The 25,089-nt window shown below is 38.0% G+C and overlaps 1 protein-coding gene across 1 annotated transcript in view; it reads right to left on the bottom strand.

The window, feature by feature from the left end:
• The window catches only part of rargb (retinoic acid receptor, gamma b), an 86,854-nt gene extending 62,001 nt beyond the window's left edge, over positions 1-24,853 (bottom strand). Inside the window, exon 1 of the mRNA XM_051676643.1 lies at positions 24,243-24,853. Coding sequence (XP_051532603.1) covers positions 24,243-24,384 — 142 coding nt within the window. The 5' untranslated portion in view covers positions 24,385-24,853. The remainder of the gene's footprint in view (positions 1-24,242) is intronic.
• Positions 24,854-25,089: the final 236 nt, after the last annotated feature.

Raw genomic sequence — 25,089 nt, 5'->3', positions numbered from 1 at the left:
AAAATGGAAAGCTATTCTATTTTCATTCCATTCTCTCTCTTTGTTATATTTAACATACTATATTATTGACTCCTGGAAAATACATGTACAAGTACTTTGTGATAATTTGTAAAGTAAAGCAGCAAGGGCAATTCAGAAATAACAATTAAATCAAATAAATCAAGTCTGATTTGGCAGGAAACTTAATGTAAATTAATAAATACAATTACAAATTAAAAAATTAAAAAGATCTGATTCCGGTTTATCTGTATCTAACCAGACCTTTAATGAGTAGGGTCTAAATTCCCCTCAATGCCCAACAGAGTGAGTTATTTTTGCATACGAATGCAAACAATAAAAATAAATAAATAAATAAATAAATAAATAAATAAAAAAACATTTACGGCTGCAAAAACTGAAAAAGATTATCACAAACACTGGAGGGGGATTGAGCACAGGCGAGTAATTTTGAATTCTAAACATAGCCCACCCATCTGATCACTGTCAGCATGAAAATCGAATTAAGCATAGCAATCAGGAAAAAACAATTTCAATGTAACTGGGTGGATTTTCTAGAAAACAATATATTCAAGTTTGAAGTAGAACACTAGGTAAGAGCGTCAATATTTATTTTTTTCGCCTTTGAAATGGTAAAGATAAACACATGTGATTATATATATATATATATATATATATATATATATATATATATATCATTCTGTCAAGACTTTGACCATGTTTACATGCATTTAAGAAAACAATTTATTCCGGAGTTTTGCTGCGTTCTGAAATGTCACATAAACACGAATGCAGCCATTTAAGGGATTAAAGGCTGTTAAGAGAAAGTGCTTTAACACACACGGTTTCTGTCAGAGAACATGGCTTTCATGGGTTTATGTTAATGCATAAATGCCGTTTATATGCTGTTTTTGAAGAGTGTGTATGTGCTCAAGTGTCGGGGTATCCCCAAAGTCTGATGTAGATCCATTGCAGCTTATGTATCTATCGCATTACACAATGCACACCACTTTCTTGTCTTCAGCAGCTTTCTCGCATTAAATGAGCTTTTACAATTTAATATTTGCGGAAGTTATTACTCCATCCCCTGAGTAACATCACTAACGACAGCTCAACCAACATGGTTCGAACAATGGATGTGCGACATAGTTATTATGGTTCCAGGAAACAGTCGTGACTAGCTAGTTAATTTCTCCAATGATGCATTGTACTATGGTGGTTAAGCAGTGAGATACGTCACTGTATGGAAATCACACCCCAGGCTGATCTCACAGTGAATTGGGAAACAGTAGTTTGCCTTTTCTTGAGCTAAACTAGGTCTGGGTCTAGGTCTTACCAAAATGTGAAGCATTGAATCCAGTGGCTGAAGCAGAAATTGTTTTTGAACTTAAGGGCATGTTTGAGCTCCAGTTTCTGGGTGAAATGCCAAAAGAGGAGCTCCAAAAGCGAGTTGTAAAATGAGTTGTTTTTAGATGTAAAGGATGTAATACAGTGAAGAGGAATGCATATTTTATTAACCCCAAAAGCCCTAAATCTAAATATCAGGGGAGTAAAAATGTAATCTTATAGGGAAAATTAAACCTCTGAATCATGCTAATTACTGATTGTGCAAACACAGTACTTCCTGGTTTTAACACGGGATGAGAACCCAGCTCTCCCACACTGCTGATGCAACACACTTGTCAGTAAACTGTCATAGTAGGGCTGATGTCAGAGTACTGGAACATTCAGAAACAACATACTGACTTCCCATGTGATCATGTTGTTATTGACTTAGTAGACTCTTTTAATAAATGTATCTTTTTATGTGTTGTCTGGGAAACCCCTGACCTGGGTATTGCTAGCACTGTCCTCTTCAAGTTGAGCTATACTTACTTAAGCTAGCGATACATTCAAACTAAAATACAGTTACAGCTCTCTGAAGTTACAAAACCAGAACTTCTTTCATTGCATCTTTTTTGAAGCCTCAGCCCACATTTCTGCAGTCCTGTATAGACAAAAAATGCAGTGAAAGGTGATGCAGGTCTAATCAGTGAAGGAGTTGAAGGCTTCATTAGCACGACAGCCTACGTTCCTTTGTGTCGGCTTGAGGCATGGAATAGCTGACGGAAACACTGATTTAATCCATGTCTTTCAGAAACCTCAGCAACACTAACAGCAGGTAACCACAGCCTCACTTTACGTCAGTGAGGAACTAAATGTCTCTTTACAGAGAAGAATCTAGTAATGGAAATGTTAGTCTAGCCAGTGTCTGGCAATTGGTTATTTAATGAAATAGTAATAGATTTATAACACGAATAACATGTACCATGACTGTCCATGCTGGAAAATCTAGCTAAAAACTGCTTCTGATGGTAGCTGCTTTCACGTGGTTTCTAGCTGGTCCAAGCTAGTCCTTTATGTTCATTTGCTGGTTTAAGCTGGTCTGGATGGTTTATCAGCTAGACTACCTGCTGGTGGGACTGATGTCGACCTAGTTGACCATCTAGTTGACTATCTTGGTCAAGCTGGTTAGAGCTGGAAGGCTTCCTTGGACCAGTATCAAAGATCATTGTAGTAATCTCTTATACATTTTTCATGTATGCCAGATGGACCTAAACACAGTATGAGTTATACAGTTCACACACTCACACACACATAATCTTTTGCAGATGGAGAGAGATGAATCGCCTCTTTCATTTCCTCTGCATGGTTGTATGTGTGGATGGATTGAACTGCATGACTGAGTCACAGCTCAAAAGTTACAAAGTCTTTTTCCATTCCTTCATGAAGTTCTTAATGTTCTGAATTCCAATGTGTAACAAGGACAAATTCAGAGTCAGTTCACAAACAGATTTTAACGCATAGGCTAACCTTTGCTTTGATTTTCATGCAGCTTTTTTTTTTAATTGTCAGGTGGATGGGTTATTGGGACGACACCAAACATTAAACAGTACAGTAGATCTATATTTAGTTCATTGTTGTGTGATGTACATTTCTTATTTTGTCTGGAATAATATGATTTTATTCTATTTCTTGCCAAATACTGACACAATCAATTTCACAGGGTTCCTGCATGTTGCTAGATGTTGTTACATCTCACAACATTCGACTTGCAGTGTTACTGAGAAATTTGACAGGTCAGGTCAATTCAGTTTTGCTTCCAAGACCTTCTGCTTGTACTTATTTTTTCACAGCAGAGGTGGTGCCAGAAATGAAAATTCTGACAACAATTACTCTCACCCTCATGTTGTTCCTTACCCATATGAATTACTTTCTTTTGTGTAATACAAAAGAAGATGACAAGCAGAATGTTAGCCTCTGTCACCATTATTTTTCATTGTATGGAAAAAAGAAGCAAAATTAAATTGTGTATTTGTGAAAATCTTGTATCAAATGTTTAAAAAAAAATAGGTTATTAAAACCATAATTTTACTCAATTTTAAGCTGTTTTCTAGCTGATGTTTTTAGCAAGGTATGGATAAACCATAGTTAAATTGTACATAGTGGGAGCATTATAAGGATTCAAAAGAATTAATATTTCATCTGATTTTATGAGCTCAAATTTAACGTGTCCGAGTTACCTTCTCAGAAATAACTGAAAATGAACACTTAATAGGTGCACTCACCTGATTATTTTTCTCTGTGTTGTGGTTGTAAAAAAGTTGATTCATCTCCAGGGGAAAAAAAAATGCTGCCTTCGGAGTATGTATACAGAGCCAGGATGAAATTAAGGTGCTTTTCAAACTGTTCGGAGACCAGTTTATTTAAGAGTTCTATTCATTCAAAACAGCTGTCAGTCAAGCCATTAACTGATTAGGCAGCAAGTCAGCTGCCTATGTTTTCGGATGCAGCCATTGTAGAGGGTTGCACACAGAATAAAAGAGTGATCATGGAACTTTAAGGCTCAACATCAGAATAGTTCAAATGAAGATCCTGATTAAGTGAAATACAATAGTTTGCCCTAGAGCCAAATGTGTGAAAGAGGGCCAGCATGTCCCCGAGAAACGGGCTCAGTTTCAGTCTCTCATGCCTTATAGTAGCATCTGTGACTGCACTGAGGAACACCACTCTGAGTTAAATGGCATGTCTCCATGAACACACACACACAGACACACATGTTGATGCGGCTATCCTTATGAGGACTCTCCGTAGACATAATGATTTTTATACTGTACGAACTATAGATTTTATCCCCTACCCCTAAACCTAATCCTCACAAAAAACTTTCTGCATTTTTACATTTTTAAGTGATTAGAATTATAGGGACACTAGAAATGTCCTCATAAACCACATTTATAGCATAATACCCTTGTAATTACCAGTTGGTAACCTAAAAAATTGTCCTCGTAAACCACCCAAACCAGCCCACACACACACACACTTTAAGACACACTATCTGCCCTCATATTTCACCATTTTGAAAGCAACAACCTTAAATGCATCAGCTTTGAAAACACATAAAAGGTCATGACTTGAGCTGATTCATTCACATTTAAAGCAATATAACAAAGTCAATTTTCACCAGGTAGACTAAAAGCCCATTTAATCCTTTACATAATAAGCAGAGCTCCACCCAAACAAACAACTTGGGAGAAACCACATGTTCCCTATCTGTCACTCACTAGAAGTTGTGTCGAAGTAGTGACACTAGGGGTCACTCTTGGGAGCCCGAGACACCTCTGGTCATTGATAAAAGGCCAATGAAAATTGGCGAGTGGTATTTGCATGCCACTCCCCCGGACATACGGATATAAAAGGATCTGGTATGCAACCACTCATTCAGATTTTCTCTTCGGAGCCGAACAGTCATGCTCACTGAGCTGAATTCTCACGACTTTCACCTCTGCCGGATCTGACGGAGCATTTCAGCGGCTTCTCCCTCCTCTGCACTGGTGCACTGCAGAGAACGCCCCTGGGCGCTTCGGCAGAAAAGAGAGAGTATATTTTCCTGAAAGAGTATATTTCTCTAAAAGAGCGGCACACACGGAACGTCTTTTTAAAGACGTGTCTTTTTAAAGATAACTTTCCGATTGTGTGTTGTTCCTGGTTGCGGTTGTTACCTCTCAACTTCAGACAGTCACGTTCGCTGTCTTTCGTGTCTGGGCACGACCCACACAGAGGCAGCTTTCATGGATGGTTCATGTTCTCACTGCGAGAACATGACCATGGCAACGTTGCGGTCGCAGCTTGTTTTCGTAAGCCACCCCAGCAGCGCCCCGCCTCGGTCCTTCTAACTACGGGTTTGAGGCCAGCGCGGCTAGCACTGGGGGCGATTTGGGGACCCCAATGGGACTGCCTCCGCCAGGTATCCCCCCGCGGATCTCCCATTCCCCAGCACGCTCGTCTGCCCCGATCGGGCTTCTGGATGAGTCCACCGGCTCGTCTCATGGCGAGTTCGACCTCTTGTTCGGAGCCCGCGAAGCTGATGAGCTCTCGAGCGCAGCATCGGAGAGCGGGCTTGACTAGTCAGACGCAGAAGCCTCAGCTGGGCTTTTTATTTGATTTCGCCACATGCCCAAATGGCTGCGGTACCCAACAGTTCAGCAAAAGAGCAGTTTCCTCCTCCCCTGGGCCACATACCCAGTGTGCACGGTCACCATCACGACCACCGTCCACCTTTTTTTCTTGCAGGATTGGCGCTCCAGCGGCGGTCTCCCCGCTCCTGCGCGCCCAGCTGTGGCACACATCCGCCCCCAATGTGACAGTCTCCACGGGTTGCGAGGACAGGCCTCTTCCTCCCCAGTCCCAGGCTGTTCCGGGGGTGGTCACAAGGAGCCAGGTAACTTCCATCAAGAGGGTAGGAGACCTGCAAGCGTTCTCTGTCAGCAAAACATGCCTGGAGTTCGGTCCAGGCTACTCTCATGTGATCTTGAGACCCCGACCGGGCTATGTGCCCAAGGTTCCCACGACCCCTTTTAGGGACCAGGTGGCGAACCTGCGAGCGCTGCCCAAGGAGGTAGACCCAGCCCTGTCGTTGCTGTGTCTGGTGTGCGCTTTACGCATCTATTTGGATCGCACACAGAGCTTTAGGATCTCTGAGCAGCTCTTTGTCTGCTTTGGTGCACAGCGGAAAGGAAACGCTGTCTCCAAGCAGAGGATCTTCCACTGGCTCATTGACGCCATAGCTATTGAATATCACGCCCAGGACGTGCCGCCCCCGGTAGGGCTATGAGCCCATTCTACCAGGGGTGTAGCGGCCTCCTGGGCCCTGGCCAGGGGTGCCTCTCTAACAGACATTTGCAGAGCAGTGGGCTGGGCAACACCCAACACCTTTGCAAGGTTCTACAACCTCCGGGTGGAACTGGTTTCGTCCCAGGTAGTGGCACGCAATACAAGCGGATAAGGCAGGCTTCTTCCATAGCCTGTAGGAGGTGAACACAGATGTGAGGTTCTCGGTCATACACTATCCACCGCCATACCAAAAAAAACTCCTCTATCGGGTTTAGAAAGGGAGAGTATGCAGGCAGAAAAGTGTTGGAAAACCTCGGGTTATAGGTAAACCAGTCACGAACCAGAGCAGTGCGATGGAAGCTGACGTTATCCCAAACAACAATGTAGCGAGGCTGCTCTGGTTGTGTTGGCTCCCTCATAGTCATACCATGGACAAGGACATGGTCAATTAGAGTGGCACGAATTTCATCCCAGACTTTGCCCTTCCTCTTCCTTTTCCTTGTCCTCCTCCTCCTCCTCCTCCTCTTCCTCCACCTCTTCCTCCTCCCCCTACTCCTTCTCCACCTCCTCCTCTTCCTCTTCCTCTTCCTTCACCTCCACCTCCTCCTCTTCCTCCTCTCCCTACTCCTCCTCCACCTCCACCTCCTACTCTTCCTCTTCCTTCACCTCTTTCTCCACTCCCTACTGCTTTTCCTCCTCCTCCTCTCCAGTGTCCTTGACCTCTTCCTTCATATCTCTCTGGATCCATTGTTCCAATTCTGAATAAACTGATTGGGCACTTTTATCTATCTATTGAAAGTTCTGATTGGTGTGTGATCAATTATGACTCTTAGTGTTTCCACCTGGGTAATTGTGTGCTAATTGAGCTCAAGCTGTGCTGACTTGAGTGAACAATATCAAATGCTAGTGCTTTCTAAATGACCACATGTTGTAGGCAGTGAGAAATGAAGGGATTTGTGTGTAGAGTTTTGCAGTGACAGTTCAACAAATCTGACTCGTGTCAAAACAGGGGAATAGTGTTTATAGCTTAGAGAAATGGGTGTGGTTTTTGATAAATGGCATTATGGTTTTGAAATTTTAGTTCAAAAGCCTGGTTATAGTGTTTAAGTAAAAGTGTAATATCGATGGCCGAGGTAAATATTTCACCACCAGCAGATTTCACTGAGGGAATAGTAGAAAAAGACTCTCTCTGCTTTATGTATCTAGCCAAAATTTTCCCTGCTTTGTCCCCCGACTCAAAGTATGACTGTCTTGCCCTGAATAGCCAAAACTCCACCTTCCACAACAAAATAGTATTATATCTGTATTTCAATCAGGTCAATTCTCTGAGGCCATCAGATGACATTTGGCACTTCAGCTCTGCCTCGGCACTTTTATTATCCCCTTCCAACTCCACAAGTTCTCATGTTTTGGAATTTTTTTTAAATTTTTTTATTTGGAATGCCCAATTCCCAATGTTGGTATTGGTCGCGTAGTGATTCGCCTCAGTCCGGGTGGTGGAGGACGAATCCCAGTTGCCTCCACATCTGAGACCGTCAACCCGCGCATCTTATCACATGGCTTGTTGAGCGCATTGCCACAGAGACATAGCGCGTGTGGAGGCTTCACGCCATCCACCGCAGCAAGCAATGCTAAACTCACCACGCGCCCCACCGAGAACGAACCACATTATAGAGACCATGAGGAGGTTACCCCATGTGAATCTACCCTCCCTAGCAACCGGGCCAATTTGGTTGCTTAGGAGACCCAGCTGGAGTCACTCAGCACCCCTGGGATTCGAACTAGTGAACTCCAGGGGTGGTAGCCAGCGTCTTTACCACTGAGCTACCCAGGCCCCCGTGCTTTGGATTTTTTGATGAATGAGGCATACTGTATGATCTGACCCCTAAGAACCACCTTAAATGCCTCCCAAGCCACGCCCACAGAGGATACTGAGGGCCAGTTGGTCTCCATATAAACATTGATTTAAGTCTTTAACATTTGTTGAAAATCAGGATTTTGCAAAAGGGATACATTAAAGCGCCAACTATATGATTTATTTTTCTCCATATGTGGCAACATCTCTAAACTCACCAGGGCGTGATCTGAGATTAAGATGTTTCCAATTGAACAATCAAACAGATGAAATGAGGGACTTTAGATTTTTATATATATATATATATATATATATATATAGATAGATAGATAGATAGATAGATAGATATAAATCTATTCTAGAATAAATCTTATGTACTGATGAAAAAAATGTATAGTCCCTCCCAGATGGATTTAAAAGTCTCCAAATATCTGTAAACCAAGATATTTACACATCCTGTGAAGCGTCAGTGTTGCTCTAGGGGGCTTACACATTTTGCTTCACTATGATCAAGGATTGAGTCCATCAATAGATTAAAGTCTCCTCCCAATATTATATCATGAGGGTTACCAGCAGCTTGCAACATCCCTTCAAGATCTATAAAAAAGCCCTGATTATCAACATTAGGTGCATAAATATTAGCCAAAATCAACCCTTGCCCCTGAATTTCTGCTAAAACAATAATGACTTTTCCTAATTTATCTTTAATATGTTTGAGACGTTTGAATTGTAGATGCTTACTTATCAATGTAATGACTCCCCTGCTCTTACTTAAGCCAGCACTAAAGAAAACATGTCCACCCCATATCTTCCTAAATTTTTCAGCTTCCTGAGGGGAAAGATGTGTTTCTTGAAGAAACACTATATGATATTTCTTACGTTTAAGAAAAGAAATAACCTTCCTTCTTTTTATGGGGTGCCCCAACCCATTTACATTCCACGTGGAGAGAGACAATTCACTAGTATTAACATTTGACATTTTGACATGTTTGAAAAAATAGATTGTGTGTCAAAAATAAAATTATAAAGACCACATTCCCCATTGGTGCAACAGTCAAACCCCAAACTCCCCCCCGAACAAACAGAAAAAAGTGTGCATTAACCCCGTGCACGACAGTGCCAACCGGCGTCCATCACTCTAAACTCAAACAGTCCATGTATGCCTATGAGAGCCCCCGTGACAACTTTGCCATCGGATTGCTCAAGTCAGGTGTTTCTATACAAATTTTGTGAGACAGAATTACATTACAGAAAATAATCTATGAAACAAACTCCAGCCAATAGGCAGAATAAACACAAAGAACGTATAGATTAATTCACAAAACTGCATCCTCCACAAAACAAGCTCCAGCCGCTAGCGGAACCAGCACAAAAAAAAAAGAAAAAAAAAAAAGTTCAGTTTCCTCAGACAATCAAACGAAGTTCAGTTCAATAAGCCGGCTGTTCATGAATGCAGCAGATGACCTAATCCTTCCAGTGTCCTGCAACAAATACTCCACAAAACAAACTCCAGCCAATAGGAGGCATAAGCACAAAGAACGAGCAGATTCATCCACAACTGTCCCAATGGAGTGTTATTCCACAAAACAAACTCCAGCTGCTAGGAGGAACCGCACAAAAAGAAACAAGAAAGGCGCCCAGCTTCCTCGGACAGTCAAGTGAATATTCAGCGAGACAAGCTCAATTGGGGGCAACGTGAGAAACACACCATGACTTCCTCAGTCCATTGATTTTATTAAAGACATCGCTTGTTGTGGGCATGTAAATATTTTGATGCCATCCTTAGTATCTATTCTCAATTTGGCCGGAAACATCAGTGCAAATGCGATCCTCCGTCGATGCAAGAGTTTCTTGAAGGAGTGTTACTACACAAAACAAACTCCAGCCGCTAGGCGGAACCAGCACAAAAAGAAACAAAATGGCGCCCAGCTTTCTCAGACAGTCAAGTGTATATTCAGCGAGTCAAGTTCACTTGGGGGCCACATGAGAAACAGCAAATGGCTTACTCACCCCATTGTCTCTATGAAAGGCAATGCTTGCTGTGGGCATGTAAATATTTTGCGACCACCCTTAGTATCTATTCTCAATTTGGCCGGAAACATCAGTGCAAAAGCGAACTTCCCTTGATGTAAGAGTTTCTTGCATTCCTTGAATTTATCACGTTTCTCTCTGGTCAAATTTGCAAAGTCTGGGAACAAGAAAATGCTGTGGTTTTTCCAAGAAAGCTTTCCTTTACTCCTCGCCTTGCGTAACACGAGATCTTTCTCAGATGATTTCAGAAATTTGGCCAGAATTTATTGGGGCCTGTCTCCCTCAGTGGATCTGCGAGCTGGGTCTTTGTGAGCTCGCTCGATTTCCAGCCTATGGCCTGTTATGTCGAGCAGACTTGGAAAGAGCTTGTCTAGGAATTTCACCATATCTCGACCTTCTTCATGCTCTGGAATTCCAACATTTCGGACATTGTTTTGTCGATTACGATTCTCAAGGTCTTCCAGCTTTTCCCAAATGCGCTGCAAATCTACTTTGGTCACTAGCGGATTAGCAACTAATTTCCTCTCTGATGACTCCAGATAATCGATCCGTTTCTCGACGTCCCCGATTCTTGCAACCAATTCAGAGAATTTCGCCTCCATTGCCGTAATCGATCGAAGACCTTCCGGGTCCGCTACGACTTTCGTCAGCATTACAGACATGCTCGCCAGTTGCCACTGGATTTCTCCCACCGCACCATCCAAAGTGAGTCCCCGGTCTGCGGTCCTCTCTGAGGTATCAGCTCAGAGCCTGAGGATTTTGAATTCTTTGACATGATGACTTCTTAGAACAGTTATGTAGCAGTGTGTATCGAATCTCCCGGTTTATAACATAAAAAGAATTAAAAACTAGCAAAGCGCGCAGAACTTATCGTTCACAAGTCTGACCCTCACGTGGCACCACGCAACTCCTACCAGAGCTATTTTTATTGTTGGTGTATGTAAACACGCACTAGATGGACATCTTTGACCATTTTGATTTGTTTCTGGTGATGTGCACCTCAGTACAGGATGATAAACTGGATGTGTGCATCCTGTGATGCAGTCATAAAATGAGTCTTTGCCAAGGAATTGTCACTTGAGGATATGGTGCAGTTAAAAACACTTTTGGACCCAATCAAAAACGTAAGTAAACAGTTCCATTCATTAATATTTCAAATGTCATGATTGTTTATGATGCTGACATGCTGTCTACACCTGGCATGTCGATACAAAATTTCTGAAACGTTTCTTTGTGTTGTTGGCAGTAGTAGCGCCAGCGCAAAATGGAACAGTACACCTGTTTGTTTACTGGAGTGATGCACCGCAATGGACGCTTCCATGGTAGACAGTATCATTGATTATAGCATCCGGTGTAGACAGGGTGTGAGTGTTAACAGTTGTGCTTGAGATGAATAGTGTAATATATTTGGATGCCATGTGTTGGATGTGCGTTATGTGTAAACCATGAAATATAAATTTCTAATGTTTTGGTGCTTGTTTATTCTCTTCTAATTGAGTTTCAAAAATGGCTGAATTTGAGAGGCTGCACGCTGTTAGCAAATCATAACAGAGGGTGTTTACATTGAAGTTTAAAGGAGGAGCAGAGGCAAAAATCAAGCTTTCAGAAAGGTGGTCAGAGACAGGGTGGAAAATTATCATCTATTACAAAATGATGACATCATTTTGAACTTTATTAACATTATCAGTGGACCTCAGGGAAGCTAATGAAACTATAAAAAAGAGCATTTCATAACCCCTTTAAAGACAACCAAAGATTCACTAAATTTGAGGAAAACTTTTTACATTTTTAATTTTAAAATATATATATAAACAAACAGGCTCATGACAAATGTTTCAATTAGTCAATACACCCTAACATACTGGTTTTACCCACAAACTTTAAGCCATGTTGCCATGCTGTTCTTTAGAATGACTAATGCAGTAAAATTCTTGAGTAAAATAAATGATAGGCTACATTAAGATTTTAGGTTAGAATTTAATCAGTAGGCTATAATCAGCATGTACAGGTCTTGTAAATGGTCACCATTTCTTTTAAGATTATTTTAAGAATTTTTAAGCACATTGTTTAATTCACTCATTCATTTTAAATGGTCCAGTGTAACAAGTGAATTTTTAAATGCATGTATCTCAATTACTATGAGTTTAAAAAAGTTGCATGCATCGTAATTATAAGTGACCAATAAGATGGCTTTAATGTGTGTGTGTGTGTGTGTGTGTGTGTGTGTGTGTGTGTGTGTGTGTGTGTTTTTCATCATTATTATGTCAATCAGTGTCTATGTGCATTCTTTATTGAGCACGCATGGTGTGCGCCTCTTATAAGAGAATGTGGTTGCTAAAATTAAGCTCAATTCTCTGTTATTGAGCACACGTGTGCCTCTCCCTTGCGATTGGTGTGCCGCATGTTAAGTATTTGATTGATAAATGGTGTTCATATAAAGGAAGTTGTGTTTGTTATCTACCCCGTAAACTATGTAGTGCTTTTCTTGCATTTCGTTTGCAAGAGAAGCAGTAGGATCAACTCTGTAGCTTTGTTCTCTCTCTCCCAGTTAGTTGCGCATTTGCTTTTTATTCTTGCACCTGTACCCAACAGTACCAATATTAATCTGTGTATATTATTAGGTTGAAGTGCACTGATGTGGTGAGTAGGGCTGTAACTAAAGATTATTTTGATAATCGACTAATCTAATGATTATTAGAACAATTATTTGGGTGATTATTGCAACGATTAATCATTATCTCTTAACCGAATATTCTGCTTGTGACTTAAAAGTTTGTATTAAACATGCTTGCTAACAATAAAGAGGACAAAATCATCTTTTAAAAATACCTCTAAATGACATTCACTGAATTAAAGGGGAAAAAATGTTTTTATTAAATTTAATTCAGTGAAAAATTCACTGCAAAAAATTCTATTGTTTTCAAGTGTTTTTGTCTTGTTTTCAATTTTAAATAGTCTAAAAATCTTAAAACAAGATACATTTACTTGACAAGCAACATATAAGATATTTAGACTTGCTTTAAGAGAATGTATCTTAAATATAAGTGTATTTTATAAATAAGTGTATTTTTTCACTTGGTTATACTTCTGCGAGTGCAGTAAAGACAAAATATACTTATATTCAAGATCTATTCTCTAAAAGCAAGTCTAAATATCTTATATGCTGCTTTTCAGGTGAATGCATTTTTTTTTTTTTTTTAGGATTTTTAGATATTTTTAAATATTTGTATTTTTAATATTATATTTAACATTCTCAGATTTAAAAAAAAAAAAATATGTGCATTGTTTTAAAGAAATGTTATAAATTTATATTGAAAAACAAGCCAAAACAAAAACAAATCAAAAATGTATTTTGTTGCAGTGTATAATGGGGCCAAGAATCTCTCATCTTTTTATTCACTTCAACCCATCTTTAACTCACAAAAAAAAAAAAAAAAAACTCTCTCTTATTAATAAAGCTGCGTATTGCCAATTTTCTTCACAATAAGAAATGCACAGTGACACATATATTATGATTCAATAAGTCGCGAGCCATCACGTTATAATCTAGCTGCAGCAAGTGCACACGCTCGAGGGACTAGCATCCTCACGACAGAGTGGGCATTAGCCGGGTGCAGTTTTAATCTTTCCCCCTTAGATCGGGACACTTCGCACAACTCATAGAAGAGGCGCTGACCGCACAGAGAAATGGCAGTTTTGGAGTTTGTAGTTATTTACATGAACTGCTTCCTTATTATTTGAACTTTAATAAAGCTATAGCGCATTAAATATAACTGCATTAAAGATGTAACGGTGGGGTGTTTCCTTTAAAGATGCTCAATAAGCAAGTTTTGTTTAAGCTCCACTTATTCCACAATGAGAGTGCTTCTGTATTTATTTATTTGGTATTTTTGTATAATTCCTCTATACTTTGCGATCTACATCACCTGAAGCTGTTTGGAAAGTTTAATGTACATTTGGAGTGTGTGCTGAAAAATTAATTCTTCCTCTCCTCAGTCAGGCGTGCTATCATTAGTTTCATATGATCTCATGTTACGTTAAATGAGATCAAATGACTATTTGACAATGAAAATGTTTTTATTGTCGATGTTGATGATAACGTCGACTAATCATTTCAGCCCTAGTGGCAAGCTTAGTTTATAAGAGCCTTTCTCACTGAAGGTAAGGCATTTATTTGGGCTTTAGTGGGGCAGTTTATAAAGGTTCCAATTTTAGGCTTTTAAGTGTATTCACAATAAATTTGTCATTGGAGGTGCGGTGTGGCCCTGTATAACACTAGCTGCTGTTTCTTTATACCTGTTTCTATACATCTGTTCCTGCATGCTGTTTCATCAGAGTCACTTCATTGTTTGTTTTGTCAAACTTGTTGCACTTCATTTGACTTGATTCTGCATTGTACAGTGCAAAACATTAAATTAAAGAGGTATTTTTAAAGTGGAAAAAATACCTCATTATAAATAACTTAAGTGTGTACTGTATGTTGTTCCAGAAATGAAAACCTGACAGATACACATACAAAAATTGTTTCATAATTAATGCTTGCCAAATAAGAGCGATCTATAATGAGTTGGGCTCAGGTGCATTCAATAAGTCAGAAAATTAGAATTGTGCCTAAATATTCTCCGATTGGCTTTCATTAACTAGCGCTTGTAAGGGACCCTCTGAAAATTCCACCCACAGCACTAAAACGTCGGAGATGTCCAAGTATAAATTCTTTAAGTAATCCAATTATCCAATCCAAGTGTAAGTTATGCATACAATTTACAATATTTAGAATGTGTAATTTTTTTTAAAGAATTGTTTAAGGCAGAACATGCAAGGCAGTTGCACTGAACACTTGGACACCAGTGACATTTTAGCAAAGTGTGTGGACAAATATTTAATAAATATTTAACTTAAATTAAACTTCACCCCACTAAATATTATTATGCAGTCATAATGAATTGATGTTTTGTTTAAATGTAATTTGTTTAGTCTATTTACCAAACAAATAGACCAAACAAACGGGAAAATGTATCGGCCGATGCGATAATTAAAAAAGTTAGAATATTGGCCAATTTATCGGCCTCAGCGATATATCGGTCAACCACTAAATATTATGTAAAAACAGCGGTAAAAGAGAAATGGAAAACAATGACAGAAACATACAGCAACTGAGTGAGACAGAAACTGACACAGACACACACCCACACACACAAGGTATTTCAAAGAAAACTATGGTATTACCATAGTACATTTGCAAAAGAACAATAAATAAATAAATAAATAACTTAGGCTTATGATGCTTTTGGGAAGCGAGGCCCAGACGGAATAGTTGGCTGATATTAGAGGTGGGAAAAAATATAGATACATGATATTTTTCCTTGTGATATTGTATCGATATTTGAAGGCCAAATAGTGATATTATTATTTACATTTTTTCACATTATGGTGATAGGAAATGTTTTTTCTCTTTGCCAAATTGATCTAGGAAATCAACAACAGTCCCTTAGAAGGTGCAGTTATCATGCTTTACACAATCAACCACCATTACTAAAATGTATTACAATTTTACAGTAGTAAAATTAACAGAGGTGTTTTGACAAAACATTTTTTATCATATTGCTAACCTTTTAGGTGAAATCCATTGTGTATTGAAACTGTGTTTTAATAAATAATTATTTTGAAGTATGATGCTACTATTGTATTCATAAATACTATCATTTATTTTTAGAAAGACTAGCTACATTGACCTAACCACAGAAATAAGGACCCATTATGGTCTTAAATGCTTATGGCTTTGCGTTGAACATGGATATTATGAAATGGTGATTTGGTAACAGTTCTCTGAAGTCCAGTGAAGATGAATGAGAAACACTGAGTGAAATATCGCAATATATCATAGTTTTGAATCGCAATACACCAAAAATGAAGAATTGTAATAATATCGTATCATGACCTAAATATCTATGTAATATTGCATCACCAATGATTCCCACCCCTAGCTGATATATTGTATTTTGAGACTAACGCCACTGGCCGATACATGTGCTAACTCGGCTGTAGGCTTGGTCCGATACCAAAATTCTTTTATATTAAATATTTAATCAAATTGATACATACAGCATTAATCAAATAATATATATATATATATATATATATATATATATATATATATATATATATATATATATATAAAACAAAACAATTGCAATTTTATTTTTGGTAAAATAAAATGCTGCACAACAGAGCTGCACAGTATTAATGAAAACATTAATGAAAAAAAATCTGATTACCTGTGGCACAAGGCTGCTATGGCTGAATCACAACATGCTGATAAAACACTTGCATTTGTGATATTGCTTACAAATAATAATAATAATAATAATAATAATAATAATAATATGATAATAATAATAATAATAATAATAATAATAATAAAACAACCATCTAATATTATATCATTGTTATTATGAGTATTATTGCTACTTTTTGAATATTACATTTTTATACAGTAGTTATATTTTTCTGTCTTCAATTTCATGCATCCGGTTGAATAGAGCTTTCCTTTAAGCTGGACTTTTATTTTGATAGACCTTTGAGTTCTTCCTGTTTGTGATGGGTTAGTTATATCAAGCTTCCCATTAATGCTGGGAATCTCTAGGGGTGTTCATTTTCAAGTTTTTTGGAGTGTCTCCGATTCCCGACTCCAGCTGTTGGAGTCAATGGAATCGACTCTTTGAAATTCAGGGCCATCACCAGGGATGGCAATTAATGGCCAGTGCCTTCCCAAGTGACGTGCACTTACTTTAGTCTAGATGGCTTCCATGCTGATGGAAAAAACATATTTTCTTGCTCGATTCACTTCAATAACTATTAATAGGCATATTATGGAGATGTAATAAAATACAAAAATAATTAATTTGGACCGTTGTTTTTAAATGTAACGCACAGTATAGTACATGAAATCGCTTTTTTTATGGAACGGAGCTGAAATCTCTGAGCTGCACCAGAGGAGTTAATTTAAGTGTTAACAGCAAACACACTGCAAGAAAATTAAGGACAAGCAGAGTGTGTTTTTGTGTGTGTGTGTGTGAAGCAGATGACAGAGCAGAGTGGCACCTCGTAGCGTGCAGCGCATGTGACTGTATAATATTTAATTAAATTACATCATCTCAAAACTGTCACATCTCATATCATTTTGCTAATGACAGCATACTGTAATATGGTACCAAAATTAGCAAAAAGATGATATCGTACCATTTAAATTTTTCTGGTATCGCGATACTTCGTTAGTACTGGTAAACCGTGCAACCCTACTTGGCTGATTCAAATATTGTTAGTCCCCCATGTCAGTTCTAAATCAATAGATAATACATTTTGTAAAATAAATAAATTTCAGCATTTTTGTAGACATTTGTAATTTGCTACGATTAAATTGTATAATTGATAACGGCATTATATTGGTCATTGACCACCGTTGCTCTCTAGATATTGGTATAGGCATCGGCCATTGAAAATGCCATTAAGGTTTATCATGAATTTCTAATATACAAAAAGAGAGAAATGTGAAAATCACAGACACTCAGTTAAAATATGTTTTTCTCTACATTAGCAGTCAAAGACCTAAAACCCAAAAATATGAAAAAAGAAAAATAATAAAGCCAGACATCTGCCCCCTTTAAACTCCTGTACCCCCTCCATCTCTTCAAGGGAGAGGAGTTCTTCAAACCTTTGAAAGAATTACTGTGATTAAAATAATAATAATAATAATAAATATAGCTGCAAGCACCAATACAGGGGTCACGCCAATTATTGGCCAGCATGAGCAGCGAAAGAAGCATTGTGACACATTTTAAGTTAGAATTCTGATGAATGCTGTAGGAGTTAAATATAAAAAACCAAACATCTATGGCCATGTTTCTCAAGATACACTACTGTTCTATTTGTGTGTACTAGTTGCACATTATAATCTCGATCATCTGCAGAACAAAAGTGCTTGCTCTTTTGGCTATTTGTACATAGATAAAGAGCATTTACTCAAGGTAGTGCACAGGGTGTTAAGTGCAACATTGCACACTATACATTGTTTTGTGTAATCTCAAGCACTTTGTAGGATTTTTTGGTAAAAATTGGAAAGGTTAGTTTTTACATCCATAGAGTTATAAGCAATACATTTATAGACATCTATGCAATATTAATTTAATCCAATTTAAACTAAAAAAAAGTTTTGATTATTTCCATGACACTAACTTAATTGAAAACAATTTGTCTAATTGATCGAAATATTTCAAGCAAGCACATTTAGCAATTGTTTACTACAGGGCATCCAGAATTCACAATGACCCCCCAGGGCAAGGTCATAAAATATTTTCATTTTACTAAGCAAATGCAACAGCCTTAATTCCTTTTTTGGTATTTTTTATAAATTTGGTACTTTCAAATTTGTTTGTGAAACAGTTCTAAACAACAAAATCTGTTTGCTAATATTTTCAGGCATGGTCTGCAAATAATCAGCAGATTTCAATTTCATGTTGATTGGGCAAATGTTACAGGAGTAATAGCAACAACAAAACATTTACATAAAATCAATTCATGGCCAACCATGGTATCATTTTTCTCTGCATGACCCACACAATCTAACAAGACCAGTCTCACAAAAATGCAAACATACAGCCTCAAGTCCATTTTGGTGTGCTCAATGCCAAATTTGTAGATGATTGGCCAGTGGCTGCCATGTTTCTCAATATATGCAACTGTCCTCATGATCAATGATGGCAACTCCCACAAAGACACTGAATGCAAAGACACTGCATGCAAATTTTGAAATTAATTGGACCAATGTTTCTATATTTAGAGCCACTTTAATATTGTTCCCTGTTATAGTGCCACCAATGGCCAAACCCCACAACTTTTTCTGTGTGTTCTCAGGTTGAGCCCTTATATAAGTGTGTCAAGTTTGGTGAAAATATCTCATTTCACTTAAGAGTTATATCAATTTACATAAAAGCAGAGACCACTTTTAAAATTCATTTTGGCATTTACGAGCAAAATTTTGCCATGTTCTCTTTAATCTTAAGGAATTTACTAATGACGCTTCTTATTTTGGTGGTTTCGTTCTGATCAGATGAACGGCTTTGAACCAATTCGCTAAAGTAGTTCGGAACTATTTTCGAAGTGGCAACAGGCCATAAGGCGAACCTTAGCAAATATGGTATCATTGTGCTCGGCAAGACCTCCCGAAATTAACGAGACCAGTCCTGTGAAAATAGACCAACGGCACTAAAAGTTCACAAAGTTACAAAAATTCATTTTTCCACCACTAGGTGGTGCCGGTCCCAAACTTCTCAGGCACCTTCAGGGCATGGTCCTGATGACACATACAACGATTCGTAATGATACACCAATGCGTTCATAAAATACAGCATTTTGCGGCAAATTTCAAAATTGCCGACATGGGAAAATTGGGTATCGTTTGACTCGGAATGTTTCACTGTATCTAAAGAGAGCAGTTTTATAGTATCTCCTGACCAGTAGGGGGCAGTGTGGCGAAGCCCTTTCAGGGCTTGACCCCTAATAATAACACATACATACAAATAATAGTAATGATAATGAGTATACTACAGTTTTAGGAACTTTTTAGAAGTTTCTGTGTTTTGAATTCTTCACGCATTTTTTTGTTTTATTTTTTTTTTTGCTGGAAACAGTGTATACACAATGCATGTTACACATACTTACTAGCATGTAACTTAGTTCAAGTTTACCTGCGCATTTGCTTCATTGTCTGTGCATATGTAAATTGAAATAATTTTTTATGTTGTGAATATAGCTTATTAATTTCATAGGATGTGTTTCAGTTAGTGACTGATTAGTTAGGCCTAATTAACCCTTTAATAAAGCGATTCAGTTTACAGGTGTTCAGCTCTTTCTGCTCATGCAGCTCAAGCAGGGAAATCCCCAACAAGTACTAGTTTATTTTAATCAATTCATTGTATACAAATTATTCCTTCCTTTGTTAGTTTTTATTTAAAGGGTTAGTTCACCCAAAAATGAAAATTCTCTCATCATTTACTCACCCTCATGCCATCCCAGATGTGTTTAACTTCCTTTCTTCTGCTGAACACAATCGAAGATGTTTAGAAGTATTTCTCAGCTCTTTAGGTCCATACAATATGAGTGAATGGGTGCCAAAATTTTGAAGCTCCAAAATCCACATATGGGCAAAATAAAAGTACTCCATAAAAGTACAGTAAATCCATATATTCTGAAGCGATTTGATTGGTGTGTGAGAAACAGATCAATATTTAAGTCATTTCTGAACTAAAAATTCTCCTCCTTGCTCAGTCAATTTCCACTTTACTTTCACTTTCTCATTTTCCTTTTTTCTTTTTTTTATTTACATCCTTCTTGCATGTTTCCCCCTAATGGGCAGGGACAAGAATTTATGACAAAAAAATGACTTTGTATATTGATCTGTTTCTCACCCATACCTATCATATCGTCATATGGATTAATTTTATGATGCCTTAATGTAGATTTTGGATTTTCAAAATGTTGGCACCCTTTCACTTGCATTGTGAAGACCTACAGAGCTGAAATATTCTTCTAAATATCTTAATTTGTGTTCTGCAGAAGAAAGAATGTCATATACATCTGGGATTGCATTAGGGTGAGTAAATCATGAGAGAATTATGAACTATGAACTATCCCTTTAATATCTAGCAGTATATTATTTTTTCTAGTAGTCTTTCTTTATCTTGTCTTTGTTAATGTAGACAAAATCAAAAACACCTTTGTTAAACATTTATGTTAGTACTTTTATTGATGAGATTAGCATTGCATGCATCAACACACACACACACACACACACACACACACACACACACACACACACACACACACATACAATGTTTCTATCTAGATTTCTTTCCAGCTCTGATACAATGGGCAATAACAAAACATCCAAGAGAATGGTTTTGCATTTACCTACAACAACATGCAATGGTGGACTGCCAACAAAACATACAGAAAAGACCACTAAATACACATACAGTACAGTATATGCACACAAGACAAACTGACTGATTGAACAATTATTGATCTTTGATGAATTAAACATTTAACTAGCAAAAAACTTAAACAAGGAGGATCTCCCCCAGACCCACTTTACACATGGTCCAAAAACACATGTCCTGCTCAGCTAAAGGTAGACTGGAAAAACAGGAGCAGTCTTTCTTAGATGCAAGTTGTTAAACTTAGATTTAAACAAGTTGTTAAACTTAGCCCCTTTCATTTAACGATATGCATATAATGCTTCCTTTCTTCTTTATAACGCCTCAAAAACTAACTTCTTTATTTTGCCTTTTCAGGATGAAGCTGAGTCAACATTTGGTCATCCCATCCACAATCTCCTTGAACTTAATTCCCCCCCCAATAACCTGTTCCATTCTAACAAGAACCCAACCTGACTATATCTGGAAAGGTTAAAAAAGGGGGAGGGGGGCATCTTGAACTTAAGAGAAGTTTGCAATGTGAAAAACCAAGACTAACCTAAGGCTTAGGTAACCGAGAACTGAAAAAGAAAAAAAAAAAAAAATTGAGATAGCACTCTCGGGTAGAACAGATCCTAGGGGTAATGAACTAGTTAAAGCTGACAAGTTCAAATTTAGATTGTGAGGTATGACGGGACTGTTGCCTCTGAGGCTAGTTCACAGGAGGTGAGTAGAGAGAACAGTCCATTGCAAATGGATGTATTGTGGGGTTGGGCTCATGTTATTTACAATGTTCTTTCAAGCAGCACAGTCTGGCTATAAAATGCCATTACATCAGAGGGGCAAATTCCAGCAGGGGCATGTGAAATCTACTCAGCCGCACACAAAATAACACACAGACACATTTGGATGGGCTTTCTCTTGTCATCCATGATTCTAAATTCAGCTCTTGTTTCTGTATTTTCCTCCAACTTTACACTGTAAAAAGTGGTTACGTGCAGTTGTCACCTTAAGTTATGAGTTATTCCTAATTTATCTCAACCTTAAAAATCACATTCATTGGCATAAACTAATTGAATCAAGTTAATTCAGCCAAATTAAATAATATTTTTGACTAGGATAAAGCCAGTTATTCTTCAATTACTACTCCACAGATCTTTCACAGTCTAAACTGTCTTCATTTCCCTTTGCTTCTCTTCTGAATCTCTGTGTTGGAGGTGTTTGAAGTTGACCTTGAATAATACTTCTAGCTCTATTGCCTATATGATCTATTGATGAACTTTGTTGTTATAATGTAACAGAATCAATGAAAATGGTTTGAATATTGTAATAAACACAGTAATGAGTCCATGCTGAAGAGGGCTTGAGCTGACATCTCATTCAAATTGTCATGGACTCCAAATGGTTGAACAAAAGCAAACAGAAAATGAAGTCAGTGGGGACGGTAGCATATTTTGCATGTACCAGGTGCACTAAGAAGACTACAACAGTTTCTTATTTAGAAAAAAAATTCAGCAACTTTGTTGTAATTCAGGATAAACCAGCAGAATGAAAAACTGCAGTAATGAGCAGGAAGCATTTGTTTGTGGATTGTTGGTAAAGGAATAGCATATTACAGATCTACTAATGAAAAATCATAAATCTCATTCAGTAACGCATGCGTCACTTAATAAACATCACTATAAATAAATGTAATTTCCATATTGGATGAACACGCTAATGGATCTTGATATGGTCATGAAGAGGCAAAAGCTGAGAACAAAAAATCCCTACCCCCCACATCAGTTAAATTTCTCCCTCCTCTTTCATCTCTCACTCTATTCTCTGCCAGTATCAACTAGTTCTCTAATCCCTTAATTGGGCCCATTGTCTTTATAATTAAATAATTAAAGACCTTTTAGGTCAAAATGGAATGGCCATTTGACAGACACAAAGATGCTCTAAGCATACACACAGATGAGAGAAAGTTTGTGTATGCATTAATTCATCTTTTAAACTTTTTGTAATTACCATACACAATAAATGTTTGGCATGATATGGTTTTCCTTGCGTCTTTCTGTTATTATTACATTTCAACCTTTATGTCAACTTTAGACAGCCAATTTGAATGGAAAAGATGATAGCTATATTGTGTATCTATAGCTATATTGTGTATCTATAGCTATATATGCGTTTTTGCATGCTTTGTCAAGTTCAAAGTAGCTTGAAAACTTGAAAAAATGCTTCTTGAAACCCCTGTACTCTGCTCTGCCCAGCTGTCTTTGAACAGCTGTCTGTTTGTTGTATGTGCAGCTGCATGTTGCCTGTACAGCTGGATTTTCGCTTACTGCCATGTGCTGACTGAGATTCGCAACAACAAGGAGGTGGCACTTTAAGCTTGAATTGTTTCGTTGGTAGGAAAATTCCATATGGAATTTATGTACGGCAGAGTACATGATTAATTGCATTCATTTTTAGACGCGTTATTTTTGGAATAATTAATCGTACTGAATTATCATGTTCAATTGACAGCGTTAATTATTACATAATGCTTACAGTGAATATGTAATCAAACATAGATGTCTGCTGTTTATGGATTAGAATTCTATTAATAAATATCAGCATGTGAGTGTATGTCTTGCAATTTTCTATAAAATAATCCTGAATATAATATTATTATATGTTATACATGTCTTTTCTGACAGTGGTTGACTGTTTTACTGTGGTATATCTCCTCTAAACACAAGGAGTCATCTTATCATTGCTAAATATTAAGATGTCAGTATTCATATGCCAGCTGAGAAGAGCTGATCTAGATCACATTAGTTATTTGTTAGGATATTAGTCAAATTAAAATAATTAAATCACATTAATGATTTGTCTTCATGTTATAATGCATAAAAATGATCAAAATATGCCTCACTCATACTCTAAAAGAGGCTTACTGTAGTCTAAAATTGTGTAGTGTAGGCTTGGAAATATAAGAGTCTATTATTTAGCAGTACAGAAACATGTTCAATGAGCTAAGCATGATTTGGAGGGGTTGGTCTTTAGAAAGTCACGTTTGAGTGTTTAACCCTAGTTAACATGAGTATCAAGTCAGTTACCATGCACAATATGCTGGACAATTATAACAAACACAGTCAGTGCTAAGGACACACAGATTTAAATGGAAGTTCTTTAGTCTAAAAGTGGCTAAATTTAACTTATACGAACACAATTATGCTAAGTATAGTGTAAGTATACAGCACACTTACACTGCAGGCTAGTGCTGTTGGTCCATGAGAAGGGTTCTAGGTCAGGGAAGAAGGATCTAGCTTTCCTGAGCATGCAGGAACTTTGAGCAACGTCAAACAGGGGTCTTGCCCCTACCCCGAGAGCCTCCACATAGTCAAACATGATGTCCACCTCTCGCCAAGAGCTCTGCAAAGTTTGTCCCAGATGTTCTGTGCTATGTCTTGAGCTGTCTTTCAACTGTAGATACAGTTAAGAAACAACAGCAGATGAGGACCAACATCAACAGTCAAGTATCAGGAGCTTTCCAGTCAGTTTGCCAAAACTGCCAAAGCAATCAGTCACAGTGGAAGATTTTGGAGAAGGACTTCAGACTTGTGCTTCAGATGTAGCTGTCACTGTAGCCAATTGCTTCTCTCTTAGTTACTTAACTTCCCCGTAGGTGTTCTTCTTTGAGTCAGAAGGCTCCTGTCCAACTCTATGGTGACCACCACCCAATGCCTCTTCTCCAATGGTGTCTAAGTTATTGAGTTTCGACAAACCCAGCCTGATTGTCAATATTCTTAGTGTCAGCTAACAATCTGTGGCTCAACAATCTGCACTGGTTTCACTCGCATGGAGTCACTATGACTAGTTTAGCCCACAGCAGAGGGAGAAAGGAAGGAATTACAGAGCGAGGGAGGGAAATGAGAGAGAGGGAGGGGGCGGAGCTCATCTGGTTGGCTGAAAGACAAGAAGTTTTCTTCCATTTTCTGCTGGAGTAATCTGTAAACCTGCATCAAATGTTAAACTTTTACAAATGAAAACAAACTATTTGCCTCCTCATATTTCCTATTTCTAATTATCTCCCCCTCCTCTTACTTTTAAATA

Source organism: Myxocyprinus asiaticus, chromosome 37 (genome assembly GCF_019703515.2).
Source record: "Myxocyprinus asiaticus isolate MX2 ecotype Aquarium Trade chromosome 37, UBuf_Myxa_2, whole genome shotgun sequence".
Lineage (NCBI taxonomy): Eukaryota > Metazoa > Chordata > Actinopteri > Cypriniformes > Catostomidae > Myxocyprinus > Myxocyprinus asiaticus.
The sequence above is the reverse complement of the archived record's forward strand: the minus strand, read 5'-3'. Positions and strand labels throughout refer to the sequence as shown.